This window comes from Sparassis crispa (assembly GCF_003851025.1).
Source record: "Sparassis crispa DNA, contig_000018F, whole genome shotgun sequence".
NCBI lineage: Eukaryota > Fungi > Basidiomycota > Agaricomycetes > Polyporales > Sparassidaceae > Sparassis > Sparassis crispa.
Genome location: NW_020939765.1, coordinates 222,174 through 239,079, shown reverse-complemented (window position 1 = coordinate 239,079; position 16,906 = coordinate 222,174). Strand labels below are relative to the sequence as shown.

The window sequence follows — 16,906 nt, the reverse complement described above, 5'->3', positions numbered from 1 at the left end:
GACAGCTCCCGGAATCATCTAAATGGTCCCGGTCCAGTTGTTCGACACTGCGTGTGCTCCACGTAGCACCTTTCTTGCCGATCTTAGTACTTATCTCATTGTTCGCATTCTGGTACTGGTCCGACTCGTCTTTGTTCGATGCATGTGGCATTAATGTTTAGAGCCGCATCTAAAGAACGTTAGCCAAACAATCGACAGCGCTGACTCGGAGGGATCCAGCTCGGGGCAGTGGCAAAACCTCTTCCGAACCCTGTTATGGCGTTATGCCAGCTGAGAGACACTGGCGATGCCAGAACATTGCCAAAGCGATTAATTCAGCGGGGTTCTCGTCCATGATCAGTGGGCGAACGTTCACCCCACGTCCTTGGACAAGGGAAGGCTCGGGCACACCTCTTAATCTCCGATCCTTTGTCCCTCACCACAGAGTCCCATTGGCTTTGAAGACGTTACTTTGTCGACTTTCTCCGTATACCATGATGCATGATCAGGATCATGGCTTCAAGGAGGTGTCGATTGTTCTAGCGCCCAGTGGAGCGGCGGGTGAGTGTGCATTGTCTTACGTTGTCTTTGTCCGTCGGCGCTCAGGGAGAGCTATGCGAAGTATATAGGGGCAGGCTAGTCCAACTGCGTAGCCGGCATCTCGTATTACCCTCACCACCTCCGCTTATTCTTCACCATGGACAATTTCTATCCCGCCTCAAGCAAGCGGCCTCGCGAACCTGACATAGTTGAGTCCGATGATCAGGCAGCATTGGAGCGTGACCCCAAACATCTATGTGAGAGCATGGGCAGGGGTATATCGCCTCGGGGTTCGACCTTTCTCCGTCAGTGCGTGGTGTCTCTGCTGTGCTTGTGGAAGATTACCCATCTGTTGACTTGACATAGGATGGTTCATCCTGTACCCTTCTATTCTTTTCCTGCCGTTGCTCAGGAGAAGGACTCTATTGTGGACAACGCTCAGGCAGGTCCTTCTCTGAGCAACCTCGACGAAGTTCAGGCGGGTCCGTCCCAGAGCACTCGCATGGACAAAGCGCATGCCGATCCATCTCGGAACCTTGACGCAGACGCTCGGGCTGGTCCCTCACTGGGCAATAACAGCGATCTCAGACACAGTTCGAACCAAATGAATGATGCACGATCCAGCACAAGGGTGTGCAATGATGATGTTTGCCTCATCCTCTTCACTGCCTATGTACTACTTACGCTTTTTTGCCAGGATCTCCGTGACACGGTTCGTGTACTTGCGGAGAAGGTAGCAAGCATTCCTACTGTCACGACCACGACCACGACCACGACCATGACCACGACCACGACCACGACCACGACCACGACCACGACCACGACCACCACGACCACCATGACCACGACCACGACCACGACCACGACCACGACTACCAATGCCGCCTCCGCAATAGCAGCAGCAGCTAACACCGCCGCTCCCACTCCTTCGGGTGAGGCGGCTGTAGCCGCAGGGCCCTCTACCACTACCACCAGTGCGACGTGCCCCGGATGTCGCTGCTAAGGCCCCTTTGATACGGAAGATCTCGTCATTATGTGATGGTTATGCTCGCAGTGGGTCACGTAGAGCTGTAGTTGTTTGTCAAGTTTTCGCGTCTGAATGTATGCAAGAACATTTGCCAGCTCCAGTATGTTTTCTGTGCTGTGCCCGGCGGCATGTACATGGCAGGGAGAACCTCAGCTTATATCAGAAATTAACGGTTACAGTCGGGCTAAGTATATATTGCTGAACCCTGGGTGGACCGCTCGCTGATTCTTGCCTCTCACATGCACAGGTCGATTGTTAGAAACGTTCACGATTCCCAAGCTGGCCTAAGAGAGAACGTTCTAATTACAGCAGGATCGATCGGTCAGATATGAGAATTGATACGAATCTCCCGATCCCGTGCCCCCTCCGTTAGAGAGGGCGGTCGCACGACGAGCAATGGCCTCGGACAATCTATCAATGGAGGCGGATTGCAGATGTAGAGTTGTCTTAATGAACGTCAACTGTCCCTCACGCTGCAGTCACCCAGTGTACTTATTTGCAACGAGGCAAATTTTAGCTAACTCTGCGTTCTGATTGGCCCGGGAAAATTCGGCGCCCGGTTGCAAATATACTCTACTATGCTTGCAACATTCAAGTGTAAAAACGCATGGCCTGCTCAGAGCTCGATATCCTGATAGAGCGTCGAACAGGAAAGAAATGGGAGATTCTTCCGCGATTCTTCCGCTGCGACGTTCGAGAGCCTCGTGTTCTACGATCGGGCACTAGATTGGCGCACACCATATTCCCACGCCCACGCTCTCGTCCGGCACAGGATGTCTCCAGTCGCTCCCCAATATTGCTACACCTTTCTACCCGTGGGTTTCTTCTGAGTTACGGTGCATGCCATACTTGCTTGATAGACCTCGAGGTTGCTTGCCCAGGCGTAGTGAATGTCTCCACTCGCGACTCATCAGGCAGAATATCAGCTTAAGATCTTCCGAGCATTGGTTTGAATGGCAAATCCTTCAGACACAGCAGTGTGGTGTCGCAAGTGAGCAATATGAGCTTTCTCTGCCTCCGGTGAAAGGTGCAGTGATGCTGGGATAGGCACCACGGACGAGGGGAGCGTGTACAACGTGCGCAGACTGGAGGTTGGAATGATGTGCGTAGTGAGTTCGCTAGCTTGTGGCCTTGTTTGTGTTTGCCCGAATATTATTGATGTCACCGTGCTGCTTTATCAAAGCGCAATGCCTGATACTACTGCATGTAGCGGATGTTTTGGTGGACGACGTCTCGCCTCGCCTACATCAGGCATTCCCTGGGTCGCATCCAACTACTCCGCCACCGCACATGGAGCATTTGTCAATACCCCTTATGGTGTTCCTGCATCTAGACTGGCAGGTCTTCACTTTCTGCCAATCCCGTTGTGGTTTGCGCGTTGCACTTATGCTCTCCCATGACTTCCCCCAGGTTCTGCCTGTACGACGTGTATTGGCTTCAGTCGGGATACTCCGAAACCAATGCGAGCGCAAGGTCTCTGCTACAACGTAGATGGGACAAGACGTCCCTACTCTCCCTAAGTGACTGGTGCGGCTCCTCGGTGCACGGTTTCTCAAATAACACAAGGTATAACGATATCATGATCGCATCTGCGACTTGGTCCGGGCCCCCTCTTCGCCCATCGACTTCACTGCCAAGATTGTGACAGGCGGCCAGACCGCCCATTGTCTACACAACGGAAAAAGGCGCATTGGCCTCTTAGCCACATCACCTGCGCAAGACTGGCAAAGTGCATGGCCGCAGGGTACAAAGCTGGGAGCAAACAGTTAGCCGAACAAATTAGCAATGTCGGCCGACTTACGCCACTGGAGTGTCCATCCCCTCCTTACAGATGGGCAATTCAAGGCCTGATTAAATTACTCGAGCTCCAAGGTAAGACTTCAAATTTCAAAGCTTCAAAGCTTCAAGCCTCGAGTAAGACTTGCCTGTTCAACGGCATGTAACAAACGCGTGATAGCCAAGTCTTGCTTTCCTAACAGCCTTCGCATCCGATCGTTCTCCTGAAAGGTATGGAGGTCACCTCCAACCCGTTTGTGCTGTGCGCTCACCTCTTTGGTAGCCTTTAACTCCCCTCGTAATGGAAAGCCGAGAATATCACAGAAAGTGGCGTGGACGGGGTCTGCCCCAACCTGAAGACATACCGCTTGCTGATAGCAGCTGTGTTCAGAGACCCGTTGTGAGTGACCATAAGGAACTTACCGTACCGATCCTTCGCTAACGTTGGCACCCGAAGGTGCGTCGACTCCTGCGACGACATTGAAATCGCAGTCGCACATCTCTTTGTAGTGGAGTTTATCCATGAGTCTATGTTGACGCTCCACGTCGTTATATATATGTTCGCATCTCATCCTTTGTTTCATGGAACAGGTCCTGTGCTGCGGCGAATATTGTGAAAATACGCGCGGAGGGTTACAGTACGAAGTCAAAGTCGAGGAGTGCCTACAGCAGTGCGCTCGAGATCACCGTCAGAATGTACGCGCTCCTTCATCCTTTTTTCTGCCGGACGTCATCGCAAAGAACCAGGACTCCTCCTGCAGCGATTGTTCTCGCATTCCAGAGGAATACAAAACCGAGATTGATCGCCTGTCGGAGAAGAACGTTAAGCTTGACAAGGTCAGGTCGAAATAATGAGACGATGGATGCTCTGACTGACGCACGGGATATGATCAACCTCAGCTTCAGTAGTATGTTAACAGTGTAGAGAACAACTATCATTGGACTTTGCAGAAATTCGAAGCTCATAATAAGCCGGGGATTATTGGTCTTGAGACTGCCGTCGACGGTCGCCGTGGGAATGACAGAGAGATTGGAGTGGGCGCGATGCCAGGTACCGGTGATGTCTTTTCGTTCCTCGAGTGGCTCAACGAAATCAGCTAAGGGCAACGAATTTCACAAGGACGATTCCAAGAGGTTGGAAATACGAGCACTGTCAATGGTCTTCTCATCTCTATGATGATAAGCAACAAGTAATTGGGGAGGTGTGTCAGAATCTCGTTGACGAACTGCATTATTTAGATGAAATTCCTTGACTGCACAAAACCGTTCTGTCAGACTGTACGTCCTGAGCTCACGCTAGCCTATTCTCGATGTCTCGTCATAATTAGCGACTCTCCCAAGAGCAATGCGGTTCCCTGGCCTGCACATCCTCGAAGTGCTCGACATCGTTCTTTCAACGTTTGAAACTCATTCTAGATTGACGCACCATTACTATATCTCCTTCTCTACCCTTAGGCTCCCTATTTCTCTTCCACTGACATGACGTGCGGTGAGAGATGACAGAAATACACACGTAGATCGTCCTGCTTGGTTGTACTACAAAAATGGATGATGTTAGCCCGCTGCCAGTTTTCATTGGTCTAAACGAATAAATAATGTGTGAGAGATCAACGCTACCCAGCGCCTATTTCCCAGAGTGCGAGGCGCCGTACGAAAACGGACCATGGGCCCATCCTATGGTGAGGAACTAGCAAGATCTAAACGTCGACGGCGCACCGCGCACGCACCCATTGGATTGGTCTCTGTCAATTCACTAACGCCTTCTTCAAATATCTCAAGAAAATGGATTGAAAGTCACTGTCAATTTCCTAGGCCTACCTGGCCGTCCTACCAGTCGCACTCCGTCTTGTGTAACTCATATGTCAGCTCTCGCAGGCCACTTGAAACCGTCTGTCTGCCTGTTCCATCGTTTGCTTAGGAGACATCCCCCAATAAACGATATTGAGTAACAATGGCGGCTGCGCTTGCACCAGAGCGAATAGATGACTGGCTGCGACGCACAGGTTGGTTGTGATCTCTTCCCGCTGTCTTCAGTAGTGCTCGAGGTTAGAAACGAGCCTATTCTAAGTGCTTACTTCACGTGCGTAGACGCAACCAAACTCACCGATAGAACACGCTGCCAGTAGACTAGATTCAAGTGACATCAATGCCGTGCTAGCAAGGGTCTGAAAATTAACAACCTATCTTGAAGGTTCTGGTATAATAACTGTTGCACGAATTTATTGAGGGCCCGAGTACGAAAGCGATGCCGAAACGGAGAGTCGCACCACGGACTGAGCCCTCAATATTCAATCCGTACGTGTACTACTCGAGCAGAGGCAATTTTCACCTTGCTCCCGGAGTAGCCTTGCCGCAATAGGTGAACAATAGTACCGCACGAGGTTTGTGACCACGTTAACTTGTCGTGTTTCCTATGGGAGTTACGTGGGAGTCGCCACTCGGAAGTTTCCAGCGTCCGCATATTTTCGTTGGGCAAGTGCTAGACAAAATATCTTCCTCGCAGGTCTGAACGTACTCACGGTATGTACAGGTCTCAATGTTCTTGTTGAAATTTACGCTGGTTTCATGGTGCTAAAGTAGATGCCGCCGCGATTGGTTCATGGAGCGCCGGTGGGCCAAAGACCGAATGCCACCCAACTGCCTAAACAATACCTTTGCCGCTGCTGGGAATGCGCGGAGAAGGATTCGTGCGATCCAAGTACAGGGGCACTGATGCGCGGAGTATTTCTCGGACAGAAAGAGTACGAAGAACATAGGCGCATTGACAACAAACGTGTGCCTTTGGCCGTTCCTGATGTCAACCATCTAACTATGCCGACACCTTCTACATCGTCTCATCTCGACCCTCTCCAAGCAGATTTTATGCCGGCACCGGGTTGGATCCCAGAATCCACTCCACCATCGCCCACTGAGACGACTACGACCGACCCTCCGAGTCACAGCGAAGTTCGGGACTCTACGTTCTTGGAGGAACTCGATAAATTCAGGGCACAACTACAGGAGAGACGTGCTGCTGCTCAGGATCATGGTGCATTGGCTTTTGTATCTCCTCCAAGCGTACTTTCAGTACCGGTGCATCTGCAGCCAGTGCAAGATAAGGTCTCGCAAGAGATCAATCGAGGTCTCTTTGCTGTCAAATATGACAGCCCCTTGAACACAGCGTTGTTGGAATACGAGGAGTGGCTTCTTCAATCTTTATTGCGATATGAATCTTGGAAAACTCATCAGAGCATTCGGGTTCGTCTGCGCACCGGAAGCGCGATGACCGCCGTAGAAGACGCTGTAGAGGAAGTCGAGCGGTGGAAAGAGATCGAATGGGAGCGGCAGAGAACTGTGCTTCTGTCCCACGGTGCCAATTCAACTGCTCAAAATGATGGTGTTGTGCAAACGAGTACGTCCGCATCGTTACCACGTACTATCCCTACTGATATGCGCAGGACCATACTTGCAATCATCACTGAGATCTCTGCAACCAGTCATCTTGCTTTGTTATGTTCTCGCCGGAGTGTTGCACCTTCTCTGCAATGTCTCCATCTCCCGTTGTACTTTTGTGTTGAACGCTCTGCGCACCATCTTGAATGTCGCATTCTCACTCAAAGGACCCATTGATCGCGAGAGCCGGGATATTGTAGAGGAAATACCGCAGGACATTCGCACGGTTTTGCAGTCTCTCAACGTGACGCCGGTGACGAAGTCGTTCGTTTGCTGTCCAGGGTGCTACCACTGTTATCCCCTCAATGGCCCCAATCCACCTCCACGATGCACAGCTCAATCGACACCCCTTAGTCCGCCGTGTAATAGAGAGCTATATGTTACTCGGAAAATTAAGGGCAAGGATCGAACCTTTCCCTACAGTCGCTATATATATCATGACCTCAAGCACTGGCTCGCGCGATTTCTCTGCAGACCTGGCATGGAAGCAATCGTGGATCGACCTGAACTTTTTCAACCTCCTTGTTCATCGCCCGAGGTTGCCGCTGATATTTGGGACCAACCGCTTCTCCATGACCTTCCAGGTCCAAATGGGACGAAATTCATGGATGCGGATGCCAACGAGGGACGGTACGTATTCAGTCTGTGTATGGACGGCCTGAACCCTTTCGGCAAGGGAGGTCCCTCCGCTTCTGTCGGTGCGATCTATATGGCACTACTCAATCTCCCACCGGAGATGCGATACAAGATCGAGAATATGTACTTGGTCGCGATCTTTCCGGGACATCCGTCGAAGGAACAGATCAATCCTCTTCTAGCACCGCTCGTGGATGACCTTCTCGACGCGTACGACTCCGGGATCCGCTTTTCAGAAACTCCTCTTCATCGTGAGGGCAAAACATGCCGATGTGCAATGATTCCACTTGTTTGCGACCTCGAAGCGGCTCGTCAGATGGCAGGTTTCAGCACACATGGTCATACCTTTTTCTGTTCCTGCTGTTACCTGAAGTTATCAGACATCGAGAACATTGATTACTGGACTTGGCCTGAACGAACCACCGAGCAACATCGTGCATCAGCAGAACAATGGAAGAATGCTGAGCCAGAAGAACGGCAGAAGATCATGGACGATTATGGACTCAGGTGGTCTGAATTGCTACGCCTACATTACTGGGACCCGATCAAATATACTGCACTCGAAGCGATGCATCTCCTGTACATTGGACTTTTGGGGCGTCACATTGACAAGGTCTGGGGAATGAGTGCGAAACACGCAGATGGTCTACGAGGAATCGTCGATGACCCCAAACCTACCCAAAAGGAAACAGAACAGGCTCTTCACATTCTGAGGACTGGATCTGGCGATGAGCTTTCTGGCCTTCGAGTGGAAGCTCTGAAGCAATTGTGTCGAATTAAGATGCTGCGATCTTCGGGACGGCGGGGTAAATTGTTGAAGCGTCTCATTGCATATGTGTGTAGTGCTCAATTTCTAATATACAACTGCTGACCTCGTTACTCAGCGGAAGGAACAAGGATGGTTCGATAGCAATGGCAATCCGTTGTCAGACGAGCAGCAACCTCTGAGGCCAGATCCTGCGGTGAATAATGTCCCACATCCGAAGGAACTGGCGGTTGCTCTGGTAGCAGTTGACTCTAAGCCAGGCACTGCGTTACAAAGATTGCGTCGAGATGTACTTCGTGAAGTATGCATGCAGAAGCTTGGAGGGACCATTCATGATTATGAGAAGAAGACCAAGGACGAACTTCTGGCGCTGCTGACTCAATATGTACGTTCTGTGCCCTTGTGACATCAGTTGACTGAGCGGCTTCCGCAGCGCTTGGACCAGAAAATAGCGGATAAACATGGCAATCTTTTTGCGGCTCAAGATCTTCCAGTATCGCGGTCGCGTGTAGTGACTAAGGAAGAACTGGAGGATGCCGTGGAAAAGTTCGACACGGGAACAAAATCAGCTCTGAACAAACTCCGGCTGCCTGTCCTTATTCAGCTCTGCTGCCGGAAATTACCCCAAGATATTGTCGATACTCTCAAGAAGAAGAGTGACGTTCAGGCAGCTATTCATCAGGCTGTCAGTGGAATGACGTACATTCGCATTTGTGTATTGATATTTCCCTTACAGCGCATAAAAATGGGAATCACTGACAATTCAGGAAAGCTCCTCGTACGTAGAGAGAAGCATCTTCCACAGAGCACTGGCGAAGCTGGCCAAGTAGAGGTGGCTGAGGACATTTTGGAACACGGAGCTACGTCCAAACTCATGAAGCTCAGCACTGCCGTTCTGGTTATGTTGGCCGCGAAGAAGTTCAAAGGCAAAACGCTTCAGAAAAAAGATGACGTTCTTCAAAGGATGCGGGCGTATGTATGTGTAGATCCGCTCATTCCAATTTTTTGCCTAAACGATTATTTCAGCGACTAGCGGAAGGGATCACAGATGCTGATGGAAAGCTCATCGAAGGTAGGACGAGAAGTAGAAGGGTACTTGGCCGGAGGATGCTCTCTATCATCTGGAAGGATATGGATGCAGTTGTACTACCTTCAACGTTGACACCGCCACCCCGTCGACCAGGCACGTCATCGGGAAAGCTAGAGGCTGACGAACTTCGCACATTTTGCACGATTAACCTCACTATATCTCTGATCTGGGCCTGGGGTAGCAAGCCTAGCGATTCAAGAGAATATCGAATGCTTCAAAATTTCATGGATCTGATTACTGCCGTGAAACTGGCCTCTTTGCGAACCATGACGTCGGAGAGGATTACACGATATCGCAGGCACATGCATCGCTATCTTCGGACTCTGCTGGAACTTTTTCCAGGTACAACGATCAGCCCGAATCAACACAATTCTCTACACTTGCCAGAGCACCTGGAACGGTTCGGTCCAACGCACTCAATTCGGGCTTTCAGCTTTGAGCGAAACAATGGTGACTTACAGACGATTCTGACGAACAATAAAATGGGTGAGCTCTAATTCGTGTGGGTCTTTGGCTTATAAGTTGAAATCTTCGCTAGTCGACCTCCCTGGCACGATGTTACGACGTTTCTGCATGAGACAGAACCTACGGAGCTTATTCAACCCTGAATCTCTTCCACAATCCATTTCTTCCATCATAGCGCCCTTTATCAGCTCGTTCCAGTCCGAACACCGCGGGACACTGCTCCAGGATATGCTGGCATTCGAAGATCCACTGGGTGACCCCGATCTGGATAATGATGAGCTTGAAGAAGAGACTCGAGACTTCTCTAGACTTGGAGACCAAGAGTGGAATGCGTTACAAAGCTGGTTCGCAGGCCACAATTTCATCAGGCCGCACATCAACCGTTACGTCGTGCGGAACAAGAAGCTCGAAGTCCAGGACGATATTTATAAACCAGTGACCACGAGCCGAGGCGACAGTTATATTGTCTTCCAATGTGCGGACGACGCCGACTGGAGAGCTGGCCGCGTCGTCGATATTTTCACTCACTCATACCGACAGGAAAATATTGATGTGCGGAGAAACTTTTTACTCGTCGAGGAGTACATCGCGCTCGAGATAAGGCACATTCAGTTTGATCCCTACAGGAAATTCCCTTTTGTTGGAGGCCGACTGTTCTACGACAAAGTCCGGGACCAGCTCATAGTTCTAGAGGTAGATGAAATTACTTGTCACTTCGCGCACACCAGGCGCACAACTCCTAGTATCGACATCGATTGTGTACACGTCTTACCGTTGAATAAGGTAAGCAGTTACCTCTTCCCTTCGGTTTGCGTGTTGAAGCAATCATCACCAGTGGTAGAGTTCGTTCAGCACAGCCTTCCGATTCCTGTAATCGGAGCGGACGGCGAGACAATCTAGAACCAGACGTAGATAAATGAATATAACAGTCATTAGACATCTCCATAAATTCCTATATGACATAAACAGGTGAAGTCGCGAGAACCCCAGTTGTCTAAAACCTGAAATATAAGAAGACGAATGGGTATCGATCTTGTCATACCATTCTCTCCAAGAAGAAAAGTCTGGCGCTGACCCACATGTGCGTCGTACATAAATTGCACCAGCGGGAAAGGGTGGTAGGTATCTCCAAGACGGCTCGCGAGATCCACGGGCAGGGCATGCCGTCGTAATACGAAGTCAGCATGGGAAGCGTGTACAATATCTTCAGCGCGCTGCGTCAAACCCCACAGCACAAACGACCGCGGCGTGTTACTGACGTCGTGGATGGCGTTTCGGAATGGACCTTCGGAAATATGACATATGGTGACATTGGTGACACGCACCGGTTGGGATAGTTCCACGGTGAAATAACCTGATGAGCCAACCATGGACCAACAACCCCCATTGTCCGAAAGAACACTGCGCGGGGCACTATGACTCGGTGCTGGGTTGTGCCAGAATAGAAGGTTGAAACCTGGTACCGGGTAGGTGCTTGAGGTGAACGGTTCAATTGGACGAGCACCAGTGGCGTAGCTGGCGTAATTGGTCGCAGCAAGATCATCACAAGGCAAATGGGCTGTAGTATTGATGCTGAAGTCGATAGGACTAAGGGATCCGTATTCACTGCGAGTAGTATCCAGCGCAACTTCGCGATAGCACTCGGGGGCCGGCGTCTCAATGTAAGAGCATATGCTTGACGACAGTAGGGACGTCTTTGTATACTGGCTGTCACAAAGCATCCTGATGGCAACAGCCGATACGATCGCTGAAAGAACTGCGCTCAGGATGAACTGGGCTGCATATAGAAGAGCCCGGAACGCGACACAGACAGACAGCATAGCGGCCTGGCCAAACGAACACAGAAACAACCTTAGGATGTACGCAGCGCCGCTCTGGTCCTGTTTTGGGGATGGATTCGAACCATGATGCTCAGGAAAACATTGAAGAGGACTAGAGCTCTGTCGAGAGAGCAAGAACAACATTAAACGACCTGGTTAGTCCACAGGAAACGGTACGGGATGAAGCCACACGAACCTCGACCGTGACTACCTTTACTACGGCCGGCCGTCGCACTGCGCTAAGTGAGCCACCAGCCTGTTGTCATGTCAATTCGTGTACATGTCGCTAAAGATTTAGGTGCATTACCACAGGTACATGTGGATCCCTGTAAGACGGCTCCTCCTTCAAAAAGGCAATGGCCTGCATAATCGTTCCTGCACGAGTGGAAGTCTCAGTAGTAGCTTGTTCTAGAACAGCTTGACATGAGTAAGAGTAAGAGAACTATCCACTATACGAATGAGTATACCTGTGAAGTCTTCGTTGTTCAATTGTTCAATTGGCAGCGTGCCGCGGAGCGCCTGTTTTCCAGTTAGCCACAGGCCAAACAGAACCAAATAGGCCGAGCAAGCCGAATTGATTCTTCAGCCCCTTGGCCTATTTGACTCTGTTTGGCTCCCCGGAAATTCCGCCCGCCATTTCGGGCAAGTCAGCAAGAACAAAAATTCTGCAAAGCGGTAGTCTCGTAACCAGACGTTCACGTGAGCAACCTGGCGGTTACCAAATTGGGCGTTTAAGATGTTGGGTCGCTCCCGAGAACGTCTGGTGAAAATTGTATAGAGGGGGGGGGTATGTCACACGGGCGTGACCTCAGCCAAAACTCGAAACATCCGAACCTGAGCGCGGCACATTCGCGAGTCGCAATGCCTCGAATATGTTCCAAGGTACACATATGGTGGCATACATGAACAAAATTTTCCAGCGGAGGTCAGGGGATGCACAGGTATATGCGGGACGACAAGCGTGACACGAGGGTCGAAGGTCAGAACGGCTGGTTCCGAGACTAGCAAAGCGGGTGCATTAATTGTTCAGCAAAATAGACATGATTTCCCGGTTTAAATTAGGCCTTTACAGCGTCGCCCAGGTCGGGGCGGCAGTGAAGCATAAGATGAGAGCACGCGATACTCAAAAATTACACAATAGTCCAATTAGGCTACTACAAATCTCCTTCAAGTGCAGAGATGCCATTAACTTTCACCAAATCCATCAGCGGGGACACATATTGGTGGTTGTATGTGTAGATCCCATTCAAAACCAAACGCTGCACTGGTAACTGCTGTGCAGTCCGCTTGAGGAGCATCTGACGGAGTCTGTCATAATTTACATCATCGGCTATCAGCGCAATCGTGTTCAACAATGGCCAGATGCCCTTGTCCGGGTCAGGGCACATGCTTCCATGTGTCCTCAGCATGAGCTCAATAAAATGATTAGCATGCGAATTGATGATCGTGAGCTGTACGATGTTGGGGAACGCCTCCGTGAACCCTGACGGCAGGCCACAGGTAGTGACATTGACGAAGACGAGGAACCGCAATGCAGAGTAGCGGATCTCGACTGACAACAACCAGCCGACGAACTCGCGGAACTCGCTTTCATCCACATTCACGAGCGCCAGCGTCTCAAGTTCGGGTGTGATGAGGATCGAGGACAAGCGGCAGATGTTATCGCCCGACAATTCCAGGTAGCGGAGCGAGGGTACGTGGATAGACTCATACGTCGAGTTGGGGTGGAGCTCGACATGCCTGCCTCGCAGGATGAGCTGCTCTAGCGCAGGCGAATCTTGCAAGAGGTCACGGAACTGGGGATACATCAGCTTGGTTTGATCCCACATCCAGCGAATGTCGATCGTTGACAGACCAGATAGGGGCATAGATCCCCATGGGAGGGAGACGCTGTCCAAGCGCACTGAAGAGAGCATGGGCGCCCCCCCTCCGAGGATAGCAGGAAGGGGAACCTCTTGGTTATCCGCGGGACCGCTGCCGGTGAGAGACAGTCGGAGATGCTCGAGGAAAGGCGATTGCACGTTCTTTATGATTTCGCCTACTACTCTGATGTCGATGGAATGATGGCTTATGATAATGAATTTGCGCCAGCGATTGCTGTGCGGTACCAGCAGGTTCAAGCATGAAATTATTGTCGGCGTGCAGCGAGGCGCCTCTGCGTGTCCATATGTCGCAATCTCGTCTAATCGACTAGGGCATTCTCCACGACCGTCGATAGTGATATCCAGCAGATGCATTGCAGATCGTGTGAGTGCAAGACTCGCCCAATGGCGGGGTCCCTCCATGGAAATATGCAGGTTCGTCCAAAGGGTGGGTGTGGTAAGAGAGAGATTTCTCCAGCGACGCGACACGGAGGCAACGAGCATAGGAAAAGGTGACCATACGTCCGGCTGTGGACGTCGTTGCCTGCAACCTGCCTTGAAGATGGCTAGTAGCAGCGCGTCGGGAAGACACTGCATAGGCGCGAGGAGAGCTTCTAGCTCCGTAATCTTCCAATCCAGACGTCGCAGACTCTCCTCGGTATGGCGTAATTTGTAGACCAACTCGTACACAACCTTGCTATGCCCATCATCACAATTGACTCGTTCTGCGCAAGACTCCACGGCTTTACGAATGACGTCCTGCACATGGCACTGAAAGATGATTCCATTTTCGGAATGTACAGGCTACTCACCATATAACCACGGGAAGACCGAATCAGGCGAATGAGCAGCTCGCGTAACTTCTGCAAGTCCGCCGCCTGATGCCTCAGTTCTCCGATGATCACTTTGATCTCGTCTTGGTGGGGGTGGTTGCAGCTCATATGACCTCCCCACAGCCAGGCTAGCTTAACACCTCGTATGACACGCTCGCCGTATGCACCTGATGGTAATTGGAACAAGAGATTGGTAGCAATTAGTATTTTCGCAGTTCGCTATTGGCGGAGATACGGCAGAAGCTAGAGACCTTGTCACAGAATGATGTCCAATACTTTTCAACTTATAGGTCTTCTGGCGTATGCAATGACATTTAGAACGGCTTGGCCAAGCCAGGTCCGAGGCGTCGCTGCGGTAGGGAGGAAAGATAAGAATTAGCTTGTAGTGAGACTTAAGTAATACTTCTGAACTAGAGATTCGGACAAAAAGGCGAGAGACCAAAGATTGCCCCAAGTACTTAGCAAATGCACAACAGGCATCCGGTCTTGACCAAAGACAGTAAATTGCGCATGCATATGTAGGCTCGAGCTCCGGAAATAGGAGAAACAAGCTAGGAGAGAACGCATGTTGAAGTTACGTATACACCAGGAACAATCTACAGAAGTCGTATCGTATCCCGCCTTCTGCCAAAGGCGATGTGCCTCTCAATCGATACTGACCAATTCACACTCTGCAACAATGAATAACTCATCAGTGCATATTCGGTCGACATATTGCTTCTGACCACTCACGAAATGCTACATCCGCATTAGGCGGTACCTTCGCGTTTCCTTGAGCACCGAAAGCTAGCACAGAGGGGATCAAGATGAGGCGTTGTCCAGTAACCTTCATACCAAGGACGCCCTCGTCAACCCCTGAGAACCGTCAGAATAATAGTGGAGATGGAAAAGGAGGACCTACCAGCCATAATTTGACCTGCACCAACTGTGAACTGAAGCTGACAGACAGAAATCAGCTACCGTCGGACGGCGGATAATGCCAACACCCACAGGTACCTTGCCTTCATTCGAGTCAAATATGGTCTGATCCATCAACATACCAACGTACAACAACTTGACCACGTTTCCTTTCACCACAGCAACCCCGCTGCCTTCCCTGCAGTCCTTGAATCTGATTCCGGAGGGACAGGCCACGTATCCATCTTCCGTCTGGTAGGGCTGGTTTGTGGCGTTCGCATGCCTTCCGAGCCCCATGTTGTACTCCACAGTCGGAGTCAATGATACCGGAACAGAACCTGGAAGCTGGAGCATGCCAGGAATCGTACTCGGCGAGGGCAAGCTTGCTGCAGTTGCAGGATCGACTTCCTTCTCGATTTTCCGAACTTTCTCCATCTGCGAGCGTTTCCCCATCTTCGAGCCTTTCCCTATCTTCGCGAATTTATCCCCTTTCAAGTTCGGCGGCAACAGAGGATTTTGCAGCTGGAAAGCAGGCGGCGCCAACCGGGAAGATCCACCAGGCGATAGAGCATCGACAGGCGAGAATTCAGTATGAATAGCACCTGCTTGGGTGACGGTAATAGTCGGCATTAATGAAGCACCTGCATGCATGAGTTTGAGGGTTAGTGAAGAGATGATAACATGGTAATTATGGGGGGTATGGGGTATTCATGGTACGGACCTGGGACTGGCGTGGCGCGGTCTTCGGCATCGCCATCGTGTTTGGACCGTTTCCTTCATGTTTTGTTATCGGTGTCAGTGGTGTCTGCAACAACCGATGCCGGTGACTTTCCCCTTGAAATGCTATGCAAGAAGTCAAGACTGAAAATTAACATGGCAAAAAGGTCGCATACAAGACAGTTTCGGTCGCGACCTCATTGGTTATGGGTCGTTCAGACCATGGCTGGCTCTCAGTAACAGCGTCGATGTAATTTCCTGTTACCGATATGGAACTTTAACCATTATTAGTGCGAAAAATGAACGATAGCCCTATGGAAAATCTCACTTTGGCCCAACAACTTCCAACAGATACTCACCGACTGGTGGAAGGACAATATCCACGCTCCACTGCTCGACCTGCTTGGCAACGTTAGTAAGGGCTGCTGATATGCAGGAGATGATGTCTCGCCTTCCCAGGGGTCAACGAACACAATATAACTGATATCCATCTCTCTGGAGAATCGATCTTTGAAAGAAAAGACAGTTTTACTGATGTACGATGCCCATTGTCGCCAACGAGTTTATCATTAAGAGCGACATTCGACATTCGAATGCTATGGCCGCCACTTATTACCCTTTCTGGGTGGCCCTGTGCCACAGATACACCCCTAGTCATTACTATTGGGTTACATGTGATCACGACATCAATGAGCTAGCCAACTCACCACACGGAATGACCTGCCATAGGAGCCAACGCTGTTCAAGGGTGGGTACGCAAACGCGCCGACACATTGCGGCTGCAATATAAGAGCAAACGCTACGCCACTCAACATTAAGCATAAAGGACCTCGGCACAAAGAAATTTAAATCGAGCACAAAGAACCTACGAGCACAAAGGATAAACACATTAGCGCCTGGCTGACGCGCCCGAAAAGGTGCGGCTCGCCGTGATATGATCCTATGCTCCCAAAAATCCTTGGTAGTGTCACATGACATTTCACCACTCGGCCAGCTAGTGCACCGGGAATCCAGCGGAACACCAGGGAACACCCCATTCTCAGTGAATGGGATGTTCCCCGCATCT

General features: G+C 50.6%; 3 protein-coding genes across 3 annotated transcripts; 2 read left to right on the top strand and 1 right to left on the bottom strand.

Annotated features, from left to right (window-relative positions):
- Nucleotides 1-676: 676 nt before the first annotated feature.
- Nucleotides 677-1,522, top strand: SCP_1900840 (hypothetical protein; the record flags this gene model as incomplete). Its single annotated transcript, XM_027765347.1, has 3 exons — nt 677-828; nt 886-1,150; nt 1,217-1,522. 3 exons carry the CDS (start codon nt 677-679, stop codon nt 1,520-1,522), a joined length of 723 nt encoding a protein of 240 aa, XP_027621148.1.
- Nucleotides 1,523-6,034: 4,512 nt separating this feature from the next.
- SCP_1900830 (hypothetical protein) lies at nt 6,035-10,611 on the top strand (the record flags this gene model as incomplete). The annotated part of the gene is made up of 7 exons (XM_027765346.1): nt 6,035-6,713; nt 6,760-8,225; nt 8,275-8,541; nt 8,590-8,841; nt 8,893-9,132; nt 9,183-9,732; nt 9,785-10,611. 7 exons carry the CDS (start codon nt 6,035-6,037, stop codon nt 10,609-10,611), a joined length of 4,281 nt encoding a protein of 1,426 aa, XP_027621147.1.
- Nucleotides 10,612-12,685: 2,074 nt separating this feature from the next.
- SCP_1900820 (hypothetical protein) lies at nt 12,686-15,753 on the bottom strand (the record flags this gene model as incomplete). The annotated part of the gene is made up of 5 exons (XM_027765345.1): nt 12,686-14,152; nt 14,206-14,393; nt 14,959-15,081; nt 15,128-15,164; nt 15,217-15,753. 5 exons carry the CDS (start codon nt 15,751-15,753, stop codon nt 12,686-12,688), a joined length of 2,352 nt encoding a protein of 783 aa, XP_027621146.1.
- Between the last annotated feature and the right edge of the window lie 1,153 nt (nt 15,754-16,906).